Source organism: Barbus barbus, assembly GCF_936440315.1.
Source record: "Barbus barbus genome assembly, chromosome: 27".
Taxonomy (NCBI): Eukaryota; Metazoa; Chordata; class Actinopteri; order Cypriniformes; family Cyprinidae; genus Barbus; species Barbus barbus.
Genome location: NC_136755.1, coordinates 950,773 through 973,620, shown reverse-complemented (window position 1 = coordinate 973,620; position 22,848 = coordinate 950,773). Strand labels below are relative to the sequence as shown.

The 22,848-nt window shown below is 41.3% G+C and overlaps 1 protein-coding gene across 1 annotated transcript; it reads right to left on the bottom strand.

The window, feature by feature from the left end:
* Positions 1–1,589: 1,589 nt before the first annotated feature.
* On the bottom strand, positions 1,590–22,848 carry LOC306847260 (vacuolar protein sorting-associated protein 52 homolog). Its single transcript, XM_079381108.1, has 17 exons — positions 22,782–22,848; positions 22,612–22,679; positions 19,505–19,680; positions 19,278–19,428; positions 19,092–19,192; positions 18,345–18,477; positions 17,994–18,051; positions 17,672–17,805; positions 17,030–17,185; positions 16,426–16,544; positions 14,190–14,313; positions 5,161–5,256; positions 4,179–4,286; positions 4,029–4,094; positions 3,830–3,953; positions 2,390–2,508; positions 1,590–2,307 (listed from the first exon to the last, which is right to left on the bottom strand). The coding sequence occupies exons 3-17, from the start codon at positions 19,675–19,677 to the stop codon at positions 2,161–2,163; spliced, it is 1,809 nt and encodes a 602-aa protein (XP_079237234.1). The 5' UTR covers positions 19,678–19,680; positions 22,612–22,679; positions 22,782–22,848; the 3' UTR covers positions 1,590–2,160.

Genomic DNA, 22,848 nt, shown 5'->3' with positions numbered 1-22,848 from the left:
GTGTAATCTTTGATGACCAGCTGACCTTCAAAGAGCACATTGCAAAGACTGCTCGATCCTGCAGGTTTGCACTACACAACATCAGAAAGATCAGGCCCTTTCTGACAGAGCATGCTGCGCAACTTCTTGTCCAGGCCCTTGTTGTTTCTAGACTGGACTACTGCAATGCTCTTCTGGCTGGTCTGCCATCAAACGCAATCAAACCTCTACAAATGATTCAGAATGCAGCGGCACGACTGATCTTCGACGAGCCCAAAAGAGCGCATGTTACACCTCTCTTCATCTCTTTGCACTGGCTACCAGTGGCAGCTCGCATCCAGTTCAAGTCACTGATGCTTGCGTACAGATCTACCACAGGCTCTGCACCCTCCTACTTCCACTCACTATTACGAACCTACATCCCCTCCAGAAGTTTGAGATCTGCTAGTGAGCGACGCCTTGTGGTACCATCACAGAGAGGCTCAAAATCACTCTCCAGAACATTCTCGTTCACCATTCCTGGCTGGTGGAATAATCTTCCCACTCCTATTCGGAACGCCGGATCTCTGGCAACCTTCAAGCAACTACTGACAACTCATCTCTTTCGGCAGTACTTGACTTCACCCTAAACTCAAAAAAAAAAAAAAAAAAAAAAAAAAAAAAAAAAAAAACTTTCCCTCGATCTTTCTCTCCACCTACTAGTTTGTACTTATTTGAACAATGACTGAGACTTGGTGTTACGAGCACTTCCTCTGTCTGACTGCCTCTTCAAGATGAATTGCTTTTTGTATTCCCCAATTGTAAGTCGCTTTGGATAAAAGCGTCTGCCAAATGACTAAATGTAAATGTAAATGTAAATGTAAACTACACAACACACACACAATTATCATTATAAAGGATGGTAACAAAGCATGAAGCTTTCAACAGAAGTGTGTTCATACGAAAATACACATTCATTTAATACTAATGTTGTATTTAGCGGTTAAGAAAGTACAACTAAATTTTGTAAAGTAATTTGTAAATAGTAAACAAATTAGTAAATTAAATTAGTAAACCAAGACGTGTCATAGCAGTTGCATTTTATTTGCCCTTTTTTTTTGTTTTTATTGCTTCTATTGTCTTCATCTGTAAGTCGCTTTGGATAAAAGCGTCTGCTAAATGACAATGTAAATGTAGTAAATTGTAAATTGTATTGAAATACACACACCTGGAGCAGTTGGGGGTTCGGTGTCTTGCTCAAGGGCACCTCAGTCGTGGTATTGAGGGTGGAGAGAGCGCTGTACATTCACTCCCCCCACCTACAATCCCTGCCGGCCCGAGACTCGAACCCACAACCGTTGGATTACAAGTCCTCTATCCATTAGGCCACGACTGCCCTCAACGTTTTTCATATTAGACATCACACGTTTGATGTCAAGAAGAGATCGACTGACCCTGACGTGATAACTTCTACAGCTAAATACAAGTGGCTGGTTATGACAATTACATTTGTAGTAGTATTTTTTAGTAAAGATTAGCATTTTTTTTAGCAATTTTCTCTTTAGTAAAACATTCCTTTCTCTCTTTTTTTTCTGCTTTAACGGATTGACAGAATGATGGGATCATTTTCAGAGACTTTCAATCTAATCTTTTATTTGGAGACATGGAATGCTTTTCTTTGTCATAACTTAAATACAGCAACAGTGCAAACACACTTTCAGAGACGTCAGAAAAACCAAAAGACACCCGTTTACACAAAAACATTGAGAGAAGCTGCAACTGAATTTACAGATGAAACATTCAAAGAATTCAAATCATATTAAAGTAGAAATTACAAATGCATCTAATGAAAAAAAGAGCCCATAATCAGCAAACCCAAAATAAAAGATGCTCATAACACTCCTTTACGTCGACTGAAAATCAGCCTTTACTACAAAATCTCATACTTTTAATGCCTTGATTTCCAGGAAAAACAAAAACATCTTTGTTACTTTTCCCTGATAAGCAAAAATGTTTTAAGATTGTAAGATCGTTTGCACTGTTATTCAGAAGTAAAACAAATAAAAATAAAAATCTGCCAGTGACACAATAATGATACTCACAACCGAGTACAGATTTCCTTCATTTCTTTCCTACTTTTGCTTCTCAGGAAAATGTGTTGTTTTCTGATTGTGTGCACGGAGTCTCAGGTTCTGCACGAGTTCAGAAGTTGGGTTTGTGTTTCTTGACTTCCACCATAAGATGATGGAGGTTTATGAGCTCAGAGCGCACTGCCAGACTGCGGAAGGTCGGCTGGGAGAGGACCTTATGGAAACCATGATAGTACTGGATGAGCTGGGTCAGCGCTCCCTGAGAAGACAAGCGTTCGTTGGTTGGTCAGCACGTTTATGAGCCACCAGATCTGTCAATGTTTTATTTGGTGAGGCTGTACCTGAATGATGCTGGTCCCGTTCTTGAAGTTGGTGAAGGAGCGCATGACGTCTTGACTCAAGGCCTCCACAGACTGCTTCCACGAGCTGGAGAAAGCCCGCACCAGCTGCGTGATACGAGCTACACACACACACACACACACACACACACACACACACACACACGCTCAATAACCCCTCCGTCTGTGCTGCTGGGTGCATTCATCTTTTCATGGAAACATCGCGATAGGACTCAAAAGCTTGGGGTCTGCAAGGTTAACACTTTTGAAAGAATTCCCTTCTGCTCACTAAGGCTGCATTTATTTGATCAAAAATACAGTAAAAACTAATATTGTGAAATATTCAATAAATTCTAATTCAACATAATTGCTTTTTTTCAGGATTTGTTTGATGAGCAGAACACAGATTAACAGAAAGAACGGCATTTTAGATCAGACAGAATTCACTGGTTACATTATGAATGCATTTACTGTCATATTTCATATTTTATTCATCCTAGGTTTTTTTTTTTTTTCTTTTGAAACAGCAATAATAAAAATCTTGCAGAGCCAAACTTTTGCATAGAAGTGCAAGCGGTGAACCGTGGCATTTTAAACTGTTTCAGTAATGATGAGGTGACTGTCAATCATTGCAGCATTAGGAAAAATAAATAAATGAATAAATACACAAAATAAAACCATTTAAACTAGAAAACACCACAGCTTAAACAAAAATCAACAACAACAAAAACCCATTTAAAGATTGACACTGTCATCGTTTCCTCACTCCATTCCAAACTGACAAGACTTCTGTTCATCTTCACAACACAAATTAATATATTGTAATCTCTCATCATTTTTGTCCATCCACTGAATCAAAATCTTCAAACAGAACAGAAGCTCAAACCTCGCTGGCTCATCAAGCAAACGCGTTTGAGCTTCTGTTTGCCATATTTGATATGCTCTACATTAAAGCATAGAAATATTATACCGTCATCATAAAAACCTGCTGTGCATCTTTAGAGAACTTAGATTAAACTGCTCCGTTCATTTGGACTTCTTCATGAAATTGTGAAGCATGAGAATTTTAGTAATGTGGATCTTCAAATAATGGACAAAAAAGATGAAAGAATACGATCCAAAGATGAATGAAAGTTCGTGGGTTTAGAATGACACGAGAAAATCATGACACAATTTTGCGTTGAACTAGCTAGGGGTGTGTGATATATATCGTCTGCGATCATATCGTAATTGTTTGTTTTAACGATGTATGATTTGACATTATGGAGTATTTTACAAAAACCATTCAAAAGACCTGCAGAGCGCACACTTCCATCACATGATCCCCTAGACCTAGCCCATTATCCTAAAAACAAAAGAAAAAAGAAACCTCAAAATGGAATCACAATAAAAGACACAAGATAAGCAGTCTGACATAAACCTTAGAGTGAACACAGCACTCACCTTCATCGTGTTTGAGTTTGTCAAGTTGCCCTTTCTCCATCAGTGCCTCGCTCTCCTTCACAAATGCAATCATCCCTCCGAACAGAGGAGAAAGAATCTCCTCTATGAACTCCTCTATGAACTCCTGTTACACAGCGACACACACACAGCTACTCACAGCTACTCACGCGGAGCGGCGGTGTGAGCTGGTGCTCCGGACCTGAGTTCTGGCCAGCAGCAGCTGCTGGAAGCCCTCCACCTCTTTACTGTCGTCTGCTGCCCTCTCCTGCACACACACACACACACACACACATCACGATATGGTCTGGGCTAGAGCACAGTGCTAGCGGTGTGTCGTGAGGAGCGTCACCATGAGCACGCCGAGCATCATGTCGTAGTTGTTGATGAGGAAGATAAGCTGATCTCGTCTGGAGGGAAACTCGGCCGCCATCTTCAGCACGAAGTTCTCCACCTCCACCTGAAACCAGATCACACCCACGGTCAGCACGAGCCGAACATCAGCCCGTATTCACAAAACATTTCATCTCATCCTGAACAGCAGTGACAGCTTTTCTCTTAAAACCTGTTCAAAGAGCTGCTGAGACACACTTGTGCCGAGGAACAGAGAGAAGTCTTGAGCTCAGAGTAAAGGGGCGGGGTTTACCTCGTTGCTATGGGTGATGTCAGCATGCTTATTAACCACGCACACAGTGATTGGCTGATAGTTTAATTCATAGAGATATTGTAGAGCGCGATATCATGTTGCCATATTCAAATAAAGGTTCAAAAATAAAAATGTTAATTGCCACATTCAAATCAAGATTTTCAAATGCAGGCTAAGTGAACAAGTATATGTTCAGCTAATTGTCAGCCTGTATGCTTCACATAAACTGAGTGAATATGCATAAAACAGCCTTTTAATGAACAGAGTAGAATAATCCTGGCTGATAGTAAGACATGCAAACGTAACAGAAAGCCAAGCTGGACACGAGCACAGCTGGTGAATGAAAACAAGCATATAATCAAAGGAGAATCTGCAGATGGGATAACTCCAAAAACAATGCTACCTTTTAAAAGCTCGTTATCGTCAAACGTTACTGAAACATTCACCTTCTGAGGAAGATTGCCGGAAACAGCTGTTTTAGGATAGTTTGTGGCTTAGGTCTCCTCTTCACGACTCCTAACCTTTCTCAGATTTAGGAGCTAGTTTTAGTGCTAAAACACTCTCAAATACTCTTAGAGCTCAAAGTCCTACGTTATTTTTAAGATTTTCTCCTAAATCAGTGAGTTATGAGCTACTTCTAGCCTGAAGATGTTTTGTGAATATGTGCGCTGGAGGCCACGAGGCTCACCTGCAGCTGTCCCAGAAGAGCGATGGTCCTCTCGCTGGGGAAGGTCTGGTTTATACTGACGACAGCAGAGGAGAATTCAGCATAGCGGCGTGTGATCTACACAAACAGCAGGAGAAACACACCAGTCACGGGCTTTCACTCGTTCACATGACACAGGGACAGAACGCCACACGAGTCTCTAAACATAAAAGCCTTTCTTTTTAGACTGAGCATCATTTGTGGACACCAGCTGTGCTCGTGTCCAGCTTGGCTTTCTGTTACGTTTGCATGTCTTACTATCAGCCAGGATTATTCTACTCTGTTCATTAAAAGGCTGTTTTATGCATATTCACTCTGCCCAGCATCTTCCTTGCCAATGTACGGTCTCTGATGAACAAGATGGACGAACTAAAGATCTGGACCCTCACACAGAAATGGCTTATGGACTGTAATGTTATGTTCTTCACTGAAACATGGCTCTGCAACGATGTCCCAAACAGTGTGGTGCATATGGATGGACGTGCTCTCTTCAGGGCTGACAGAGTAGCAGCAACCTCTGGTAAAAACAAAGGTGGTGGAGTATGCATTTATGTAAATAAATCATGGTGCAAAGACTCTGTCATTGTTGATACCTACTGCTCTGCTGAGCTGGAGTTCCTGATTATCAAGTGCAGGCCATTCTATCTACCACGTGAGTTCACTTGCATTGTTGCTGCTGCAGTTTATGTACCTCCGGACGCTAATGCTAACGTGGCTATGAAAGAACTTTGTGCTGCTATTAGCAAATTACAAACCCTGCACCCGGATGGAGCCTTTATTGTTGCTGGGGACTTCAATCACTGCACTCTTAGATCTGTTCTCCCTAAATTTAATCAAAATGTCTCCTGCACTACAAGAGGACATAAAACATTGGACCACGTTTACACTAATGTGAGTGATGCCTACAAAGTCACACCCCTCCCCCACCTGGGTCAGTCTGATCACCTCTCTTTGTTCCTGCTCCCCAAGTATACCCCGGTCATCAAACGTGTGAAACCTACAACAAGGACTGTTAAAATCTGGCTGGAAGGTGCTGACTCCACTCTTCAACATCAATTCCAGCTCACAGACTGGAGTGAGTTTGCTGCCCAGGCCACCACAAACTCTCAGATTAACATTGACACGTACACCAACTCTGTCATGGAGCACATCAACAGCTGTGTGAGCAGAGTGACTACACACAAAAAAATAAAAATCTTCCCCAATCAGAAGCCCTGGATGAACAGAGAGGTTCGCCTCCTGCTCAAAGCAAGAGATGCAGCCTTCAGGTCTGGAGACCAGGAGGCTTACAGCTCAGCCAGAGCCAACCTGAGGAAGGGTATCTGCCAGGCCAAACTCACACACAAACAGAAGATTGAAGAACACTTCAATTCTTCAGACCCCCGACGTATGTGGCAAGGCATACAATCTATCACGGATTACAAACCACCTAACTCTGTGCCCCCCTCCAGCTCTGCCTCCCTCCCAGACAAGCTCAACCACTTTTATGCTCGATTTGATCAAAATAATAAGGAGATCTCACTCAAAGCTGAGCATCAACCCAGTGAACTGCCTCTCACACTCTCCACATCAGATGTTTACTCCACTTTGCGTAAGGTGAATGCACGGAAGGCAGCTGGCCCTGACGGAATACCTGGTCGTGTGCTTAAAGCCTGTGCGGAGCAGCTAGCTGAGGTCTTCACGGACATTTTCAATCTGTCCCTGGCCCAAACAACTGTCCCCACTATCTTCAAAACCTCCACCATCGTACCAGTACCGAAACACTCCACTGCCTCGGTCCCTAACGACTTCCGTCCTGTTGCACTCACCCCCATCATTGCCAAGTGTTTTGAGAAACTGGTTGCATCCCACCTAAAATCCTGTCTCCCTGCTACACTAGACCCATTCCAATTTGCCTATCGCCACAATAGGTCAACAGAGGACGCCATCTCAACAGCGCTTCACTCTGCCCTCACCCACCTGGACAGTCAAAACACACATGTGAGAATGCTGTTCATGGACTTCAGTTCTGCATTTAATACAGTAGTCCCCTCCAAGCTGATCTCCAAGCTCAGCCAGCTTGGAATCAGCACACCCATCTGCAATTGGATTCTAGATTTTCTGACTAACAGACCTCAGTCCGTCAAGTTAGATAACCTCTCCTCCTCCATCATCACCCTGAACACCGGCGTGCCACAGGGCTGCGTACTGAGCCCTCTCCTGTACTCCCTCTTCACCCATGACTGTGTTCCTGTTTATGGCTCCAACACCATAATCAAATTTGCAGATGACACCACGGTGGTAGGTCTGATCAAGGATGACGATGAGTCAGCCTACAGGGATGAGGTGCAGCACCTGGCTGTGTGGTGTGCCACCAACAATCTACAGCTAAACACCCAGAAGACAAAGGAGATCATTGTGGACTTCAGGCGGACTAGGAGTCATGCACACACACCCATCTACATCAACGGAGCTGAAGTGGAGCGTGTGTCGAGTTTCAAGTTCCTTGGCATCCACATCTCTGATGACCTCACCTGGTCCCATAACACCTCTACTCTGGTCAAAAAGGCACAGCAGCGCCTTTACTTCTTAAGGAGTCTTAAGAAAGTTCACCTGAATCCCAGGATCCTTGTGGAATTCTACCGCTGTACCATTGAGAGCATACTCACGAACTGCATCTCAGTATGGTACAGCAATTGCTCCGCATCTGACCGCAAAGCACTCCAGCGGGTGGTGAAAACTGCTCAACGGATTACCGGCACCCAGTTAACTTCCATTGAGAACATTTATTATAAGCGCTGTCTGGGCAGGGCAAGAAACATCATCAAGGATGCCTCTCACCCTAACCATGGACTTTTCACCCTCCTTCCATCCGGCAGGCGTTACAGGTGCCTACGCTCTCGCACTAGTAGGCTCAGGAAGAGCTTCTTCCCCGAGGCTGTGACACTTCTGAACGCCACACCACCAATCTAACCTGCACCTGCTTATTACTGCACTGGTCACAGTACTTTACACACATGCATTTGCACTACTCATATTTTGCACAGACTGCACATTGTCAAAGTCATTACACTATAAACTGTCTAAAGTTGTTACTGTACAAGCACAGTAAACTATTTCTAAAATATTGCACTACTGCTATTTTGCATAGAATACATTGTTCTATCAATACTTTGCACACTCATCCAGCTGTATTTATTTATTACCACTGTTCTCACGTTTCTGCTGTTCATAATGTGTATATATAATCTGTAATCTATATAATCTACATTGCTCTGTTCATATGTACATACAATCCCTACATTGCATTCCTATTTTATATTCTGTATATACTCTGCTCAATACTGTATATAGCAATTCCACTGTACATTCTGTAAATCTTATCTTCATTTACTCTGCACTTATATGTATATAAAACACTATATTCTTGCACTTCTGGTTAGATGCTAACTGCATTTCATTAGCTCTGTACTTGTACTCTGCATAAATGACAATAAAGTTGAATCTAATCTAATCTAATCTAATTTCTATGGAGGGAATTATATTCTACTGAATTCAGCTGAATTCTCGACCCGAACACTTCTGAATCGAGCATATGAAGAAAAGTTTTTCCTGCCTACATTTAAAAAACATACATATTTTGTACGCTGAAGGCAATCACAATATCAATAAAGTATGAAATTTAACATATCAATCCATTTGATACGAGTGGATGTTTTGTTCATAACTACAGTGACAGGGTGATTTTCTCATCGGAGGATGCTGGAAACAAACTAAGGGCTGCGCTTTATTTCACAGTTGCTGTATTTACAGTGTTCTTACCTGAGAAAGTACTGGGTATTGTGGGTAATATCAGGTACCTACATGGCTCAGGGGTAGGCTCAGGGTTAGTCCCTAGTTATTACCCTGTTATTATAATTACAATAATAGTATATACATGTGGAACAAGACTGTAAGTGTTACCATTTTTTCATACTGAGATGTGGTTTCACATATCAATAGGTCTAATATGCGTTTAGGAATATAAATAAAACTGGAAGAACTGTTGTTTCAATTTTAAATCTAAAGACAACATGAGCATGAGTCATTTCTGTCTAAAATGTGTGTGTGTGTGTGTGTGCATGTGTGTCTATCTCTCTGTGTGTGAGTGTGTGTGTCTGTCTCTCTGTGTGTGAGTGCGTGTGAGTGTGTGTCTGTCTCTCTCTGTGTGAGTGTGTGTGTGTGTGTATGTGCGTCTGTCTGTGTGTGTGTGTGTGAGTGTGCGTGTCTGTCTCTGTGTGTGAGTGTGTGTCTGTCTCTCTGTGTGTGAGTGTGTGTGTATGTGTCTGTCTCTGTGTGTGTGTGTGTGTGCGTGCGCGCGTGCATGCATGTGCGTGTGTGTCTGTCTGTCTGTGTGTGAGTGTGTGTGTGTGTGTGTGTGTGTGTGTGTGAGTGTGCGTGCGTCTGTCTCTGTGTGTGAGTACGTGTCTGTCTCTCTGTGTGTGAGTGTGTGTGTGTGTATGCGTCTGTCTCTCTGTGTGTGTGCGTGCGTCTGTCTGTGTGTGAGTACGTGTCTGTCTGTCTGTGTGTGAGTGTGTGTGTGTGTGTGAGTGTGCGTGCGTCTGTCTGTGTGTGAGTTTGAGTGTGTGTGTGTGTGCGTGCGCGCGCGCATGCATGTGCGTGTGTGTCTGTCTGTCTGTCTGTGTGTGAGTGTGTGTGTGTGTGTGTGTGTGAGTGTGCGTGTCTGTCTCTCTGTGTGTGAGTGTGTGTCTGTCTCTCTGTGTGTGAGTGTGTGTGTGTCTGTCTCTCTGTGTGTGTGTGTGTGTGTGTGTGTGTGTGTGTGCGCGCGTGCATGCATGTGCGTGTGTGTCTGTCTGTTTGTGTGTGAGTGTGTGTGTGTGTGTGTGTGTGAGTGTGTGTGTGTGTGAGTGTGCGTGCGTCTGTCTCTGTGTGTGAGTACGTGTCTGTCTCTCTGTGTGTGAGTGTGTGTGTGTGTATGCGTCTGTCTCTCTGTGTGTGTGCGTGCGTCTGTCTGTGTGTGAGTACGTGTCTGTCTGTCTGTGTGTGAGTGTGTGTGTGTGTGTGAGTGTGTGTGTGTGTGAGTGTGCGTGCGTCTGTCTCTGTGTGTGAGTACGTGTCTGTCTCTCTGTGTGTGAGTGTGTGTGTGTGTATGCGTCTGTCTCTCTGTGTGTGTGCGTGCGTCTGTCTGTGTGTGAGTACGTGTCTGTCTGTCTGTCTGTCTGTGTGTGAGTGTGTGTGTGTGTGTGTGTGTGTGTGTGAGTGTGCGTGCGTCTGTCTCTGTGTGTGAGTACGTGTCTGTCTCTCTGTGTGTGAGTGTGTGTGTGTGTATGCGTCTGTCTCTCTGTGTGTGTGCGTGCGTCTGTCTGTGTGTGAGTACGTGTCTGTCTGTCTGTGTGTGAGTGTGTGTGTGTGTGTGAGTGTGCGTGCGTCTGTCTGTGTGTGAGTTTGAGTGTGTGTGTGTGTGCGTGCGCGCGCGCATGCATGTGCGTGTGTGTCTGTCTGTCTGTCTGTGTGTGAGTGTGTGTGTGTGTGTGTGTGAGTGTGCGTGTCTGTCTCTCTGTGTGTGAGTGTGTGTCTGTCTCTCTGTGTGTGAGTGTGTGTGTGTCTGTCTCTCTGTGTGTGTGTGTGTGTGTGTGTGTGTGTGTGCGCGCGTGCATGCATGTGCGTGTGTGTCTGTCTGTTTGTGTGTGAGTGTGTGTGTGTGTGTGTGTGTGTGTGAGTGTGCGTGCGTCTGTCTCTGTGTGCGAGTACGTGTCTGTCTCTCTGTGTGTGAGTGTGTGTGTGTGTGTGTGTGTGTGTGAGTGTGCGTGCGTGCGTCTGTGTGTGAGTTTGAGTGTGTGTGTGTGTGTGTGAGAGAGTGTGCGTGCGTGTGTGTGACAGGGTTCCCACTCTTTCATGAACACCAGATTCAAGAACTTTCAAGGACTTTTTAAGCACCATTTATTTCATATTAAGCACCTGTCAAATTCACACGCCAGCGAATGTAGTGTCAAGACCTAAACATTTTACTTACACTTAACATTTACATTAAAAATTTCAGAGTAATAATGTTTTGAATGTGTAGGTTTCATAAATTTAGACCGTTTTGAGTAGTCGTGTTCGAAGAATTTAATGAAATCCATTGAAGTTAATACTGGTAATATTCAAATACAATTTCTAAAATATTTTTAGAAAAACAGCAAACTACAAAAAACAAAACAGTTTTTTGCTGTAGTTCTTGTACAAGATTTAAATTTGAAAGAATTTCACAATTTTTAAATTAATAAAAAGTGGTTAAATGTTGTAATAACACTGTAAACCTGTTAACATTAAAAATTAGCATGTTCTCTCAATAGAGACGTTACTCATTAATAAACAACTCAAGTCAAAATTATTTAGTAAATCCCATTTTTTTCATCTTTGGCCTAGAGGAATGCAGCTGCTCAAACATGAACATTTTAAACATTGTACATGTGCAAATCTGCAAATAAATATAAAGAAAATAAATTAAAAATAGGACTTTCTATTTGCTTTTAAACTGTAAAGGCGTTCCACTAAGCAGTTTTTCTTATTTTTCAAGTTCTCCATTTTCTCCTTAGCTCCATGTCGCAGTAAGTTTGGGAGCTCATTTTTAGTCCATCTCCTATCCTGAAAACTCTGTCTTGCAGAGATTGATTAAGAATCGTGGTGCTGGTCCATCAAGAGTCACTCTCAACCAGAGTTAATTTAGTTGACCAATACTTTATCATAATTTTCATCAACAACATTTTTTTCACTGACAACAACGAGACGATAATGAATGCAAACTATTTTTGAATGACAAAAATTATGACAAATCTATCTAATCTAAAATGTTAGGGAGGGACAATTTGGGAAGAGATTCATTCAGAAGGAATCTGCTGCATAGAAGGTTAGATGCAAACATATGAACCGGCAGGACATAAGCTAAAATACACTTGCTGCACGGCGCATAAAACATTAAAAATGTCAATATGTGGGAGTAAGAGGAGAGCAGACATATGGTTAAATCTGACGACCCAAGAGAGAACTCAATTCGGTCCTGTTTTCTGAGCGCAGACACTGAAGCATACACACACAGAAAGCGCGTCTCACAGCACGTGAGTACTCTTTCACGTCGCATGAACGGAGAAATACACACAAAATGATGTCGAAATGTCCGTTTTGACGAGTATTCACGTAAACACAGCTGTGAACGTAAACAGTAGGGAGAACGTGTATCAGTAGGCCTACATTGCATCCGTCACCGTGCATTCGGTTTTAAAGAGCAGCCTAATTTAGTTGCTATTGTCCGAGTCATTGATGTTAATCAAGCAACTAAAGAAAGACATTCACTCACTCACTGCTCTTGACTGAAAAACTTTAGTAACCCTAAAGATTAATCTAAATTTATTTATAGAAATAAATATGTCTGCTTGAAAGAATGGTAAACAAGTTGTTATAAAGAATGCATAATTAGCCTATATAACCATCGGTATTTCATTCAAAAGAAGACCATATTCTTGTTCTTTATGAGAAGTGCTTTTATTTAATTTGATCAAAGGCATGTTGTGTGTCACCGCAGTTAAACTGCAGTCTATCATGATAAAAAAAACAATATCAAACCTATATAATGAGTTTGGAAATTTTAGAGAAATGCTTAATAAATGCACTGTAACTAAACCCATTAGATTTTAGCCGACTAAATTTACTGTAGATTTAGTCGACTAAAAATCTTATGATATTTACTGAACTAAAACTAAAAACAACTCAGATGAGTAAAATATGACTAAAACTATATGGCATTTTAGTCAAAAGACTGTGACTAAAACTAAAACATTTGCTGTCAAAATTAACACTGCTCTCAACTTATCTGTCTATAAAGCCTATAAAAATTAGTCTTCATGTATTTAACAACACTTCAGCATGTTATTCTCATTAAGTGAGGGTCATTTTTTAGGATTTTTTACACAAAGTCTCTGAGAACCTGATATCTTATAATTCTGGAGACTCCAGGAAGGTTGCAGTTCTGGAAACTGGTGGCGCTGGAGACTAAATGTTTGATGGTTTACACCTAATTCTTCACATTAATTCTGAATTATTTTGCAGTTACCGTGTGTCTGATCTTCTCCACCTGTTTTTGTCTAACCCCGCTGTAACCAATGGTCATGTCTTAACTTTTTCTGTATTGCATTAGTTTTGAATATTTCTCATTGGGGATTTAATAATTTTTGACTTTTCAGTTAAATCTCTTTTTTGGCTCATTTTATCTGTAAAAGAAAATGTGCCTAATAATTCTGCACACGTGACTATAAGGAGTTTTTCACTTCCAGCCTTCATGGACAATTATATATCACTTATAAATGATTCATTACAAAATTAATAGTAGTTATTAAGATTGACGTGGTTTAGAATTGGTAAAATGTTCTTGGAAATAAATATGATCAGAATATGAACGTGTCTAATAATTATTCACGCACTGTAAAGATGTGCTCACTTTACACAGAGTGTGCATGATCGTGTAATCGAAAGTGAAAGTGAACTGCGAGCGCTCATTCAGATGTGATTTCACTTATTAATAGTGTGAAAATGACACAATATTAGACTGTTTGCGGGAGCGGCACACACACGTTGCGGGAGCGGGCGGTGATGGTCAGACACTCAGCGGAGCGGCTCAAGAAAACTCTAGGCTGCACATCAACACACGCTAAGCTTTTTCCGCACTACCCCATCTCCACCCCAATTATTTGTTCCGTTTCGTTCTGTCTTTGACAGCACATATAGGACAATTTTGAAATAGCGCCATAAACTAAATTTATTTTAAATTTAATTCAAGCACTTTCAAGGACCTATGTTTGTTTTCAAGTACTTTCAAGAAGTGTGGGAACCCTGGTGTGAGTGTGAGTGTGTGTGTGTGTGTGTTTGTGAGTGTGTGTGCGTCTGTCTCTCTGTGTGTGAGTGTGCGCGCGTGTGAGTGTGTGTGTGAGTGCGCGTGCGTGCGTGTGTCTGTCTGTCTCTGTGTGTGTGTGTGTGTGTGTGTGAGAGAGGATACACACGTAGTGTGGTCTGGTGTCCAGCACACCCAGTTTCTGAGGATCAGTGTTTCGAATGCTCTGGATGTTCATCTCCAAAATCAGCTCAAATCTGGGCCACAGCAGCTCCAGCACAGTCTCCCAGTACCTGCACACACACACACACGCCATTCATACACAAACATTACCAAGACAAAAAAAAAAAGTTTATTTATTTATTATTTTGGTGTGAGCATGTCACAAGCTCTTTTACCTGTAGCTAAAATCTCATCGAGTTCTCTTATAAACAGCATGTATTTTGTTATAGCTCACTCTGAAATGAATATTTAAAGCTAAGCATGCTGAAGACTAGCGAACAGCCTGTCAATGCAAAAACAATCAACCGTTTCCTCACAAAACACTTCACCACTGGCATCTATTAAAAAAGCCAACCGAATATGTTTCCCATGGAAAGCAATGGGTTTCCCAGCAGTGGTGCATTAAAGAGCCTAAAGGACATGCCTGATGTCTGCATGGTGACAAAATACTTGGACATGCAACACAGGACACCTACAGGGAGTGAGAACATGTTGAAACCGTGCCTCTCGTCTCATCTCGAGTGTAATTTTGTGTTTTGTTCATGTCAGGACTGGCTCTGATGGCATGCAGACTAATACAACATCATTTAAGATTGTCAACCTGCCAAACAGGCTTGTGAGTTGGTAGCAATACCCAGCAAAGTTCACAGATTAAGTGGGTTGATTGGGTTGCGTTATGAGATTCTGGTTAAAAATTATGAGGTAAAAAAAACATCAACACATGTTGGTGCCAATAGAGTCACAGGCTCTGCTCCCAGCCCTACTGCCCTAACCAATAAAAGGCATAAAAAAAGTCAAAAATATGCAACTATAATCAGTGCTTGACAAACTTTTTTGCTGTAGCTAGTGGTTTTCCAAATGCTTTTTCAATGGCCACAATTTTGTTGCTGGGAAATTACATTTTATATAATTAAAGTTACAGAATACTAATTATAAATTTTTTGCCTATATAAACAGCAGTTTTTCCCTAACCTTGTATGTATGTGTCATCTTTCATATCAAATTCTTACATTTTATTAATCATATCAGTCATTATAAGAAGATGCTATAGGGCTGTGTAAGAGATGTTTTGCTTGGGGGTTTTAGTTTTAGTGTATGCTCAAGTTAGTGTATTATTCATTCACGAATATTATCTTTTATTCATTTATTCATGATCATTCTTATATTATGCACTGGTTTTATGATTATCTTTCTTCAATGTGTTTATGATTTGATTATCATCATTTTATGCATTTACTTATTGATCAGTATCAGTATTATTGATATCAGCTGTGTGTACCAACAATAAACAGTTGTAATTGCTTGATTAGTATGGTGTACGGACCTTTTACTGGCACCTTCTCTCGCCGAATTAGCGCCTCACTGGTCTCACATTAGTTTTGAAAACCAAAATAGAAACCATACTAAAACAGGCTGTTACTAATCAAATGATATCGACAACATCGATCTTTCAACTGCAAGAAGAAACGGAAGCAGCTGAAGTGAATGGCTTTTAGATGCATTTACACAGACAGTTTAACGATGCTGAGATGCATTAACAACGCAAAATTACAACTGCATAAATGTTATGAGCCTAGTGCTTGAAATCAGTTTTTAATATACAAATATGAAATGTTAGAAAAATGCAATGATAGGCTACTTTTAAATGTAAAAGTAAACCGCCAGTAGGTGGCAGCACATGTCTGTCGAGTGAGTCATTCATTTAAACAATTTGTTTCTTCAGTGTGCAGTTACGTTACCTTGTTATTGTCAATACATCCATTATCAATCGCCGTTTATGCCAAATTTAATGAAATCAGGATCATTCTTATCAACATTTCGCTTCCATAGTTAGACGCTTTAATCAGATTATTTGTCCGGTTGGACAAGTAAAGCTCTCTTTCACTCGCCCCAGATAAACATTAATGTGGATATTAACTGTTACAATATATACAATTCAACCATAGTGTGGCTAGTGGGAGTGACTGCGTTACCCGCCACAGCTGAAATCCACTAAAGTCAAGCCCTGACTATAATAGAAATTTAACATATGCATGGATGAATTGTTAAAAAAAAAGACCAATATCATGGATTTAGACAACAGGTGAATTTTCATTTTGTACATTTCTCAGGACTGGACAGAGTAAGAGCAGACAAGCGTGCTCTCTACAGACTGTGCATGTTTGTGATGAAGCGGGACTGACTTGTCGAGCGCGGGGATGTTCCTCTTGGCTGTGATGGCTCTGAAGCGCAGAATGATGTGAATGCAGAGAAACACCGCAATACAGTCATAACAGTCTGACAGGTATGTGGACAGATTCTTCTACAGACAGAGAAAAGGGACAAACATGCAATGGGACAATGTTCAATAAAAAACTATTACAAATGTAATAATACAGAGTGCTTGCTAGGGTATTCTAGGCTGTTGCTAGGGTATTTGGGGTGGTTGCTAAGGCGGTTGCTAACGTACCTGGTTGCTAGGCTACCCGGGGCGGTCGCTAAGATCTTGCTATATGGTTGCTAGGGTACTCTGGGTAGCTGCTAAGGTGTTGCTAAGGTACCCAGGTCGCTTGCTAGGGTGTTGCTATGTGGTTGCTAGGGTGCCCGGGGTGATTGCTAAGGTGTTTTATGCGGTTGCTAGGGTACTCTGGGTGGTTGGTAGGGTGTTGCTATGCGGTTACAAGGGTACCTGTGGTTGTTGCTAGGGCGGTTACTAGGGTATTTGGGGTGGTTGTACCTTTTGTTTGCTAACTGCATTACTAAAACACTGCAGACATGACAACATCATGTAATAGAGCATGACTGTACCAGGAACATGCTGAGTGTTTTTCCCATAATGCTGTTGAACAAATCCAGAGCAGAGTTTCCGGCTACCATGAAGAAGTCCGAGAGGAAGAGGAACTCTCGACAGCCGTTATCCAGCAGAGCGTAGTGCTGACTGCGGAAGAGCGTTTCGTATGGGTACTGACCGAGACAGAGAGAGACAGATCACAAACTACACTGCTACTGTAATACACACAAACACTGACGGAGAATAAGTGTGTGTGTCAGACCCTCCAGGATTTCAGTCACAGAATTTAAAGCTTGCATTTTTGTACAAGGGACTATAATTACAAATTCAGTATTTACACTAAGCACATCTTGATTATTGGTGGGTTTCCACAGCAAAACAAAAAAATGCTGCAAACATTGCTGTAATTTCTGAGAGTCACGTTAGGCTGCAAAAATCACGATGGCTATGTTCATTAGCATGTTACTATGATGCTCTGGTCTCTAGATACGGCTTCATGGAAGTCTCCGGGATGTTTTGTTGTTCATTTTGCCAGATAAAAAAAAAAAGAAGTCTGAAACGACCTGAAATATGATTGCTGCCCCGCGCACTGACAGTGTTAGACGAGTTAGCCAGAGTTGAATTAGGGTTAGCTGTAAAGCAGAAGATGAGTGTCTCACTCTGGAGTCTCCTCTCTGAGCGGCGTGTGGGATCAGAATGGGCCCCTCCAGCTCCGCAGGACTCAATACCGCCCCCCTCTGGCCAAGAGTGAAAATTGTGTTCCTACTCTTGAAAGAAGGCTTGGAGAAAAAGCCTGCTTAGCAGTTAAAGAAATCAACCACATTATAAAGCTACAGCGAAAAGCAAACGCCTTTCTCCACCAAACTCAAAAGGAAATATGTTTACTGTCTTGAATTTCCTATTCATCTTGAAGTGTAAATAGGAAATGTGTCCTCTCTGATGTGCTAATTCTATGTGACTGTGGTCAGATTTGAAGGATATCTTTCTTGGCTGTGTCCTCCACCCCCATCAGATCATCCTTGTCTGCAACATCTTCATACTGACAACAAGAGAGAGAATGAAAAATACATATGCATATACATAAATAGAGTTGCAATCAAAATGATTCAACTGTCTTGACCTGCAAGACATTCTAGTTAAAGCTTCACGCAACAGGTGTTTTGCATTAAAGCCTATTCTGGCCAAGAACTGTGCAGTTAGACACGAAGTGATTGTTTGAGCAGCATGTAAAGTGACCAGCCACAGCCTGTTTACATGAGGTTTAGAGACGAATGAACACACTGCATGTCTCAATCTAAACTCATCCAGTCAGTGTGAAGCGTAGCATGTCACCTGGACTTTTAGCAGTCTGCTGCTGTACGACTTGAAGTAACTGAAGTAGATCTTGCTCATGGTGTCCACGTACTCGTCCCGGATCTCCTTAGCAACTGTCCTCTCATTGGCTAACAGGAACTGATAGAAAAACCTGCAGATGACCAGAAACACATCCGGAGTCAGAACCGCGCTTCTCAGAAACGAGAAAGGGTCAATTGTTAAAAGTGGAGATAATATTTTAAATGCTGTGCAATTAGTGTTTCCATTAGATGTTATTCTTATTTGTGATGGTGTCAACTGTACTTCAGTCTCAGGAAATAGCAGGACTCTTGAATTTTTGTTTTTACATTTCAGAAAGGCTCTGTTAATCGCAGGTCAGAACCAGGGCTGTAACTGTGGGACTACCAAAGAGGGATCACGCTCGACCCAAAACATTCAGACCAGTGGATGACAAATATTAGGTTATGATTATTAATTAATAATAACCCATGACCTTTCTCTTTCAAAACTTTTTTGTGGCAACCTTTGCATTCATGTTATTTTGGTGTTTAACGATCCTTTATGTGAGAAAAATCTTGTTTTAAAGTGGGAATGGCACAGCATAATTGGGTTGAACTGAAAGTGCAGGGACAAAGACCAATTTTGCATTCTTTAAGAACAATTTTTCCTGTTCAATACTGCATGCGTATATATATATATATATATATATGTTAAAGTGCATGTTAATAAGTGCATGTTAATCCACACTCCCGTGTAACTGTGTACCTGTACTTGAGAAGTGTGTTCTGAGGGATCTGGTAGTTGGTCATGGGCTTTCTGAACGAGTAGATCTTCTGCAGGATGAACTCACGGATCTTCGAGACGGCCTGTGAACAGAATCAGAACCTGACGCATCTCTTCCATCGAGAACGATGGGATCATCACATCAGTCCACCTGTGATGTGCTCTCACTTTAATTTTGAGGCGATCTACGATGTCCTGAATGTCGGAGCAGGCGAGGGTTTCTCTGAAGCTGAGCTCTTTAGCATAGTTGATCTTGCTGTTGAGCTCGTGAAGCTGCTCCAGAAACTCCTGCTCCGTCACAGGACTGTCCAGAATCACACTGAAACACACACACAGAGAGTTGCTCACAGCGTGGCTCAGAAGGGAAGGCTCTGCCTGTGATGAGAGGCTCTTACGAGATCATGGTGCTGGGGACCACCAGCTCGTCCACCAGCTGGCTGAGCTGACTGCGCACGGCCTGCCGGTTCTTCAGCCGCAGGTTCATGCTGACCGACTGCTGCTGCAGCGTCTGGATCTCGCTGCTGATGGAGGACAGGTCGCTCTGGAAGCTGCTCAGCATGCCCTCCATGCGCTGCACAGAGAGGAACGCAGAGGCACACCGTGTTTCACAGAGCCCAGCAACACTTCAGCCAGTGTTATCAATCAGACACTGTGGACCTTTTCCACATTTGCAGTCGTCATAGTTGGGATATATTTATGAGCAGTGAATGGGAGAGTACCACAAATATATTTTTTGCATTACCATTTGCTCAAATAGCAAAAGAAAAACTCCAAGATAGTGTTTTCATGTCTTTCAATAAAATAATAAAATTGAGAGAGACTGATAACGGCAGGCAGAAGAGAGAAGGATGTCAGATTTACCGGCCCTCCCATAGACGCTGCATTAGAAACACCCTCGCGTTAGCGTTAACTAGTTTTTTTGTGATTAGATACATAGGTGGTATAATACAAAGTATAGTGTTATAAATGTACATACATTTAAAAAAAAAAAAATCTAATTAAACAAAACTTTCAAGGATTTATGATGCTGATGACAGTCATCTTGTGTAAAGGGTCCAATGTAGTTTTTGTGAATATTTTCTATTTGATTTTAATCAAAATGTTCATGTTTTTGTTGTTTTAAAAAAAAAAATTACTTCAGTTTTAGTTATTAGAACATCTAATTAAACTAAATATAAATGCAACATGCTGCCTTGGAAATGAACTGAAATAACTTTAGTATTTAATTAAGATTAGAGATGATTAGAGACATTACACAATCCAGTTGTTTCCCTGGATATCAACACGCTTGCAATGTGATTTTATACAACAGTGCTTAAATAAAGAGGACGTTCAAATTAAGTGACTTATATTTTAGACCCAATACTGCCTGTTTTTGCTCAATTTCGCTGATGAAAATCATTCCAATCAAAGCTACAACAGAAGTGTTTTGCGTCTCTGAGCAACGCAGCGGTGTTTCGTTACTGAATGAATCCATGTTTTTGAACGAATCGAGTGAGTCAATGATTCAGTGGCCCATTCATAAAGACAGTCACTTGCCTCGTTCCTGAATGAATCAGCCGTTTGAACAAATCGGTTGAATGAAGGACTAAAGGATTCACTCAGTAAAACAGTCACTTGCTGCCACATACTGGAGGTTTGGTTTCATGTTTGAAAGTATCATTGGAGTCACGTGACGCGCTCATGAACCTCGTCGCACTCGAGTACAGCTCCGTACGTTTGGCCTCTTTTTGCTGATTTTTCCGTTTTAAGTATTATTCATTGGTGGTGCTTTCCCTGATGGCATGCAGTCGTAAACAGCAGGAGTGGTCTCATCGGCTTCTCCGATTAAGAAGAAATCCAAGCCACCGACGGCGAGCGATATGATGGACAAGATGGCGAACGGGACATTCTAAGAGCCGAGCTGACGGCGATGCAGAACGAGTTCGCTTCTCACATGCCCGTTGTTCAGTCTCTATGCTCTAAACTGGATCTTCTTACAGGGGAGATGAGAGAACAAATGATGGTGACCCTGACTCTTTTGCATCTTTTCTGTCCAACCTTGATTTATCTAGTCCTAGGCTGTCAGATTCAGAACCGATCTCTCTTCAGGAGCTGGAGTCAGTAATCTGATCTATGAACAAGGGGAAATCCCCAGGCATAGATGGCATTACAATCTAATTGTATGCTACTTTTTGGTCTGATTTAGGCCCCCTCGTGTTAGATATGATAATTTTTTCAGTTACTCAAGGCTCATTTCACCCATCCATTAATATAGCTGTTATTTCTCTCTTGTTAAAAAAAGATAAAGATCCGACTTCCTGTTCTAGTTACCGGCCACTTTCTTTGATAGGGACTGATGTTAAATTATATGCTAAAGTACTATCTCGTCGTCTAGAGAAATGTATGAACAGGCTAGTTCATCATGACCAAACAGGATTCATTAAATCTCGCTCAGCTTCGGATAACTTACGCAGGTTATTTCATATTATTAATTCAAAGAATAGTTTGTCCTCCGTTCGCAGAAGCCGGTGCGTGAATCCTCACGTTCATGTTGTTTATGCTGCTTTTTGGTGTATAAAATTATTCCCTGGAAAACAAATGTAGGTATTTTTAATGGGTCACAGCCACCTATCAATTTAAATTTAATTTAATTGTAATTTAACATGATCTTGTCAGTTAACGGTTAATATGGCTTAACGACCGTCGGTTAGGAGAAATAAAAAAAATAAGCAAAATTACCATTCCTATTTCCTATAAACGTTAATCAGAAAAATAATAATAAGACAACTGCAGCCGTTTATGATTATTGGTTGTTGATCTAAATCTATAACAAAATAAAAAACTCATGACACTAAAAATAATTAAATGTAGGCCTATACAATTTAATAACAGGAAACAGGTTTTGTTTCCAATGAAAAACAGGCTACTAGCCTATAATTTACGTGATAGGTGAAATTATGTATGGAAACAGCTCAAGGGCAATTTTTATTTTGCAATACGCCAAATTCGGTTTTTTTAGAGATGACGTCATCATGCGCACCATTTGATCTGTAAAAGGCCAGTTGAATGGAAACAGGCTGAAGACAGCAAATCTCACAAGTTTTTATTTGTATTATTTTTCACACATTCTCTTTGTCGATAACAAAACTGCGCAAAAACTGGATGGAAACTTGGCTAGTTATAGTTCTTAGAAAGAAAATCAGAATCGGCTGGTCACACTTACACGAAAAACATAACTGGCCAATAAATTACAATGGGTGCATCTCTAATTAAGATATATGCCAAGAAAATAAAACGAAGCTTGTCAGTTGATTTCATGGGGCCCTTAAGTGTGCAAAATCATTTATGAAGCAACAGCATATGCTTTAGAACATCTGTCATGAGTAAAAACATTCAAATATGGATATATAATATAATAATATATTGCAAGTTTGTTCTGAATTTTAGTTAGTATAATTAGAAAGCATGTTATTTTCCGCTCACAGGTAGTTCAGTTGTAATGCAGGCTGAATGCACTCACCTCCAGGATGGAGTCGCAGGCTGTGATCTGGTTGTGTAAAGAGGCTATATTCTGACTCTCTGTGATATCTGCACCAGCGCTACTGTTAAGGGTCACTGACAGAAGCATTATATGCAGAATCATAACACTGAATCTGTTTCGGTGTGATCCTGTTACTGAAGCATGGATACAGTCCTTGATTGAGGCTTGTTCGATGCGCTGCAGCTCCGTCTCCACCTGTTTAGAGTACTGCCGCAG